This window comes from Boleophthalmus pectinirostris, unplaced genomic scaffold (assembly GCF_026225935.1).
Source record: "Boleophthalmus pectinirostris isolate CB_2022bp ecotype Guang Dong unplaced genomic scaffold, ASM2622593v1 HiC_scaffold_16, whole genome shotgun sequence".
Classification (NCBI taxonomy): Eukaryota; Metazoa; Chordata; class Actinopteri; order Gobiiformes; family Gobiidae; genus Boleophthalmus; species Boleophthalmus pectinirostris.
The window spans coordinates 36,940,472-36,947,084 of NW_026571095.1; the positions used below are offsets into that span (position 1 = coordinate 36,940,472).

Here is a 6,613-nt window from a genome sequence, read left to right on the forward strand (position 1 = left end):
TGCTGTTCCCACTCTTCCTCCCAGAGACTGGAAACATTCAGTTTCCTCCCTGTAAAGGAGAAGTCCAGACGAGGAAACGTGGAACATGAATTGAGTCATGTGTGTCTGTTTTAATGCTGCTGATTGAGCTCAAAACATCTCCATGGACGTTTGTCACTTTGATTTCTGTTTGTACATTTGACTTGATTCTAAATCCCTGTACACAACGTTTACTGATACTGACACTTTAAATGACGTCAGACACTAAATCACTGTGGATTTGTCTTGTACAGTGTTGGGGAGTAACAGATTACATGTACCAGAGTAATCAGAGTACAAATGATGAGTAACTGTATTCAGTTACAGTTACTGTTTCAGTGAGTGGTAATTGGATTACAGTTACTTTGTTGAAATAAATGGATTACACAGAGAGATTTAACTGTTTTACACAATTTGGGCTTTTTTTTTTTTTTTTTTTTTTTTTTAGGTTATTCCACTTATTGCCACTAAACCAGGACTAAACCCAGACTAAACCAGGACTAAACCAGGTCTAAACCAGGTCTAAAACCAGGACTAAACCAGGACTAAACAGACTAAACCAGGTCTAAACCAGGTCTAAACCAGGACTAAACCAGGACTAAACCAGGACTAAACCAGGACTAAACCAGGAGACTAAACCAGGACTAAACCAGGTTTAAACCAGGTCTAAACCAGGACTAAACCAGACTAAACCAGGACTAAACCAGCTCTAAACCAGGTCTAAACCAGGACTAAACCAGGTCTAAACCAGGACTAAACCAGGTCTAAACCAGGTCTAAACCAGGACTAAAACCAGGTCTAAACCAGGTCTAAACCAAGGACTAAACCAACCAGGACTAAACCAGGACTAAACCAGGTCTACCAGACTAAACCTAAACCAGGACTAAACCAGGACTAAACCAGGTCTAAAACCAGGTCTAAANTCAGGTCAGATGTTCTGCAATGGGCTCACAGTTCTAAGCTCACCTGTCACCCCGGGATCCAACGGACTAAGGAGGTTCTGCATCAAAGATTCTGGTGGGGTACCCTGGATGAGGACACCAGAGATTTTGTTAATGCCTGTCAAGTCTGTAACCAGTCGAAGCCTACTCACCAATCACCTGCTGGCCATCTTCTTCCTCTTCCTGTTCCCCACCGGCCTTGGTCTCACATATCCCTGGACTTCGTCACTGGCTTACCTGTTTCCAATGGACACACCGCCATCCTGTCTGTAGTTGATCGTTTTAGCAAGATGGCCCATTTCGTTCCACTGACCAAACTTCCGTCGGCAAAAGAGACCGCTGAGTTGATGCTGCAGCATGTTTTTCGGTTGCACGGACTCCCCACTGATATTGTTTCTGATCGGGGTCCCCAATTCACCTCCATATTCTGGCGTGAATTCTGTTCCCTTTTAGGGGCCACGGTTAGCCTGTCATCAGGCTATCACCCTCAGTCCAACGGCCAGACAGAAAGAATCAATCAGCAGATGGAGACTGTGTTGCGCTGTATGGCATCAAGGAACCCATCCTCCTGGTCCCAGCAACTACTGTGGGTAGAGTACTCTCACAATACTCTGAAAAGTTCAGCCATTGGTTTTTCCTAATTCCAGTGTGCTTATGGTTACCAACCACCCCTGTTCCAATCCCAGGAAAAGGAAGTTTCTTGCCCCTCTGTTCAAGCATTCATAAAACGCTGCCACAGAACCTGGAAACAGGCTACTCTGCATCAGCCAACCGCCGTCGTTCTGAGGCTCCTGCATACCAGGCTGGTCATATGGTTTGGCTCTCGACTAAGGACCTACCACTCAGGGTGGATTCGAAGAAACTTGCCCCCCAAGTTTATTGGCCCGTTTGAAATTGAGAGGATGGTCAACCCGGTGGCTGCGCGTCTCAAGTTGCCAAGAGCTATGCGGATCAATCCCACCTTCCATGTCTCAAAGTTGAAGCCGGCTCGAGACAGTCCTCTTGCCCCTGCCTCACCCTCACCTCCGCCTACTCGTCTGATTGATGGAGAACCTGCGTACACGGTGAGGCGTCTGCTCCGTTCCAGACGCCGTGGTAGGGGCATCCAATATTTGGTTGACTGGGAGGGGTATGGGCCAGAGGAGCGTTCTTGGGTGCCTGCCAGTTTCATTTTAGACCCTCTTCTTATTAAAGCTTTCCATGATCAACATCCTGAACAGCCTTCAAAGGGCTCTTGCAGCTCATCCGTCTGAGTACTCTGACCTGGAATTCTGACCCTCCGCCAGGCCCCTCCTCCCTCCCATGGTCGGCCTTTTGGTTTTGGGACGTCAGGAGCCGTCCCTTGAGAGGGGGGTTCTGTCACAGTTCTGCCTTTTGTTTACTTGTTTTCCTCCAGTCCAGTTCCATTTCTCACTCTGTTCCGGTCCTCCTTTTGCCACCTCCCTCCTTTCCCTACAGCTGCCTCTCATTCTGTAATCAGCCCAGGTCCAGTCTATATATACTCCCTCTGCTCCCTCAGTCTTTGCTAGATTGTCAACCTGTGAACACATACTCTCAAGCTCTTACCTGGAAATTCTGAACCTGTATTCTATTTGCATTTTATGCATTCTGCTTTTTGTTCCCCTGTTTATAGTTCCTGTTTTAGTTTATCTAAGCACATTATCTACTTCGAGTGTTTCCCAGTTCTGGAAGAGATTTTAGTTCACATTATATGAATGATATATTCCTTTGTTGTTTTTTCAGTCATAGTTAGATAACATTACCTTAGAGGACATTTTCAGTTATTTACTGAGACTTTGTTTGCCTATATACTTGTGTTGTATTTGAGTCCAATTTACCTGCGTGATACTCTCAAGGGGGGGGGTGTGTAAAAGGCATCTTTGCAAATATGACTCCCGGTGTATTAACCTTAGACTGACTGTATAAAACAGATGGATTATTTGTCTGTAACACATGTGCAGACAAACTGATGCAAGAAGAGCCGCGGCTCGTCTGCTGAACTTGAGCAAATATCCATTAACCAACTTTTTTATTAAAGAAAAAAATATTTACTATATATACTATATTCTATACTATAATAGACTATTTTAGCACAAATGATGTGATTATTTTCTGATATTTAATAATACTTGACAAAATGAAAATACTGTATCGACCTATAAACTTGGCCGCAGTGCTTCATGGGAAGGTGTTGTTTGGGGCTGGTGACAGGAGTCATTTTCATTTGGTGTGTTGGGATCATGAGTGAGGCACACGTGTTCGAGACATAAACCTGCACTGTTTGTATTTGAATGGTGCTGAATAATGTCGAAATATGAGCAAGCCCTTTTCCACAATATGCTACAATGCACTATGAAACTTTTTTTTGGGGGGAGGGGGGTACAGGTGGGCCTGTTGAGATTTGGGTGGGCCTAGGCCCAGAGGTGGGGTGTCGCTCACGCACATTTTGGGTCAGTCGAAATTGAAGACCAGGGGTGGGGGGCTGACCCACACCGGCCCAAATGTGGACCGACCCACCGGGCATTTGCCCGGTTGTACAGATTGCCAGTCCAAGAAATAAACTAAATGTAAAGGTGTTTAATAATTGAACACCTTTACATTGTACCACATAAACCCCCTGTTAAATGACTGTATTCCTCATGTGAATATAGCAGCACTTTTAACAGACTCAGAACATTTGGCACAAGTTTTGGTGCCACAAAACGGGTTTTAGGTCCTAAGACCAAATGGGGCAGAGTTGGAAGAAAAGACCCAGAACTCGTAATGTTCCGAGCTGTGACTTATGAAAAATAATTGTAAGACAAAGGAGCAGAATATTGGAGGTGGACAGTATGGCTCCAGGACTAATATTGGATTACTGCTCAGGCCAAATGAACATTTTCATCCTCAGCCTGAATAAGTGAAGATGAATTATACTTTGTACACAAACCAGAGGAGCCCATTTGTACTGCCCATGTACACAGGGAGAACATGCAAACTCCACACAGAAACATCCTGTGCTGCCATAGAGTCAAACCTATACATTATTTTACTCTTCAATTTATTTTTTTTACTCTTCGTTAAGTATGAGACAAACATTTGTAAAAACAGCACATTTAACTGTACCACACCTGAGCAAACAGACGAGTGCACAGAAACATGGGCGTGACTGACTTTAGTGTGTTCATGTGTTCAGTGATTATGACAAGTCCCCGATTTTATGATTCTTTATCTCAAATTAAATGTTATTAAACATCTTTGGGACTAAAACTCCACTTTAAGGCTACTGGACTTTATTCGACAGTACAGACATAAAACAGAGTCTGTTTGACTGACGCAAACTTTGTAACTGACTTAAATTGAGGAATCACCCCTGACCCCTCTGTGCCCCTCTGTGCCCCTCTGTGCCCCCTTGTGCCCCTCTGTTCCCCCTCTGTGCCGCTCTGTGCCCCATTGTGCCCCTCTGTGGCCCTCTGTGCCCCTCTGTGCCCCCTTGTGCCCCTCTGTTCCCCCTCTGTGCCCCTCTGTGCCCCTCTGTGCCCGTTCTCTTTCAGACGTACCTGGGACCAGTTTGTCAGATCTGCAGTCGTAAAACATGCCCAGGAGAAAGGAGCGACCCAGAGCCGCCATCTCCACAGGTGAGTCACAGTCTGAAGCCATCTGAGCACAGGGAGAACATGCACGTTAGTATTTACTCTCGACTAAAACGACAGAAACATGAAACAAACGAGACTTTTCTAATGACCTCGTGATGACGTTATAAAGTGTGTCGTCCGGTGTGAGCGCGAGCGAGCGTCTGATGCAGAGTGAAGCAGATGCAGCTTTTATTTCCTGAGAGAAAAACGCCCCGAAGTCCAACAGTTGTGGAATTTGTTTTCATATCTGAGAGTTTCGCCAGAACTTGTTTTACAGATAAGACAGAACATCGTCATCGAAACTCTGAGGAATGAAAAGCAACAACTCTTGTCTCAAACTTCACCACATAAAAGAAACTCACCAGAAAAACAACAACAGACAAATGTTGTTGACTTAATCTGTGCAAATCAAACCTTTTCACAAACTCTGGACCCTCCTCATCCCACATTCTTGTCTTTGGTCAGTGGCTCACAGGTTTCCCATCTGCTCTGAGCTTTACATATATATTATATGATATATTTATATTATATACATTTATTTATCAATCAGAATGGGACTGAAATGACAGTGGGCTTCTCTGCAGTTACTGTGGCCCCGCCCACACTCAGATTTTCTACCAGTACCTTATTACAAACTGCAAGTCGTGAAATCTGCAACTGAAAACGGAAATGGAGCAGCAGAAAGAAAGTTTGGAGTGAGAGAGAAACTTGTGACACCGGGAGGATGCACCATGAAACTTTCCTGAAGTCACTGGATGGACGGACAAAGCCTGGACTTCAGTGACACTGAAACCATCCTGTCGGGATCCTGAATTTTGAACTTCATACTGGAAACGATCCTCCGAAAAAGTGAACATCAAACCTCCATGTTTGTTTTCCCAGTGGGATGAGTCTATTGTCAAAGTCGATCTTTTCAAGTCTTTTGAACCATATCACTTTTGTTTCTGGTTCTGAAACATATATGCATATTTGTCTGTAGTTGTGCATAAAATAAATATTTGTAAACTCTCCAATGAGTCCAGTCGTACATAAAATATATTGTGTGCAGTTTATCATCAGAATATTAATTGAAAAGTTACCACGTCAAGAATTACAATAATCAAATGAAAATGTACGATTACACTTTCATCAGCACGAACACGAATTCACAGACGGGACTTTACCATCAAAAACACGTCATCACTTCACAGACATTATTCATCGAGCAGAAGAAACATCGATCAAGATCAAGACTGTGCATGTTTCAGTTTGTAGCAGAGTAAAAACAGAGTAATGACACAACAAGGAGCTACAACAACTGAACAACAAGTGGGTTCATTCAAATTTATTGTAAAAATGTCTTGTCTTGTCACATTGAATTCGTAAACTGAACGCTGCTGTGTGATATTATGTAGAAACACCTCGTCTGAATGGGAAACTGCACCTACATCTAAGTAGAAACAGAGTGGAGCCAGTTGGTGAACATCAGACGTAACATTATCCCAGGACTAATTATCAAATATCAGGTTCTCTGTGTGTTTAGATTCAAACGTTGACGGCTTCAGCCACAGCGAGCATCAGCCTGAACCTTCATTTCAGCTGCATTTCTCACATCAAATGGGACCAAAAGTTTCTCTGAACCCTGAAATGTCCCAGTTTACACCAAACACCACCAAACTGTCCTGGTTACAGACGTCACAGACAATGAAATGTTACACATTACACTTTAATGCAGCTTCAGCATCAATTAATGTTCGTGTTTACAGACAACACCTTGGTATGTTTACAGGGTTATAACTCACATATAACCCATATATAACCATTTAACCCATTATAACTCACATATAACCCATTATAATCACATATAAACCATTTAATCACTCACATATAACCCCATTATAACTCACATATAACCCATTATAACTCACATATAACCCATTATAAACCCATTATAATTCACATATAACCCATTATAATCACATATAACCATTATAATTCACATATAACCCACTGTTGTACCAGGACAGCCTTTCTAATAAAGGCCTTTTAACTATTTTTTGT

The 6,613-nt window shown here is 43.1% G+C and overlaps 1 protein-coding gene across 1 annotated transcript in view; it reads left to right on the forward strand.

Annotated features, from left to right (window-relative positions):
• Nucleotides 1-1,879: 1,879 nt before the first annotated feature.
• LOC110159369 (uncharacterized) overlaps nucleotides 1,880-6,613 on the forward strand; it is a 47,456-nt gene continuing 42,722 nt past the window's right edge. Inside the window, exon 1 of the mRNA XM_055151718.1 lies at nucleotides 1,880-2,023. Coding sequence (XP_055007693.1) covers nucleotides 1,904-2,023 — 120 coding nt within the window. The 5' untranslated portion in view covers nucleotides 1,880-1,903. The remainder of the gene's footprint in view (nucleotides 2,024-6,613) is intronic.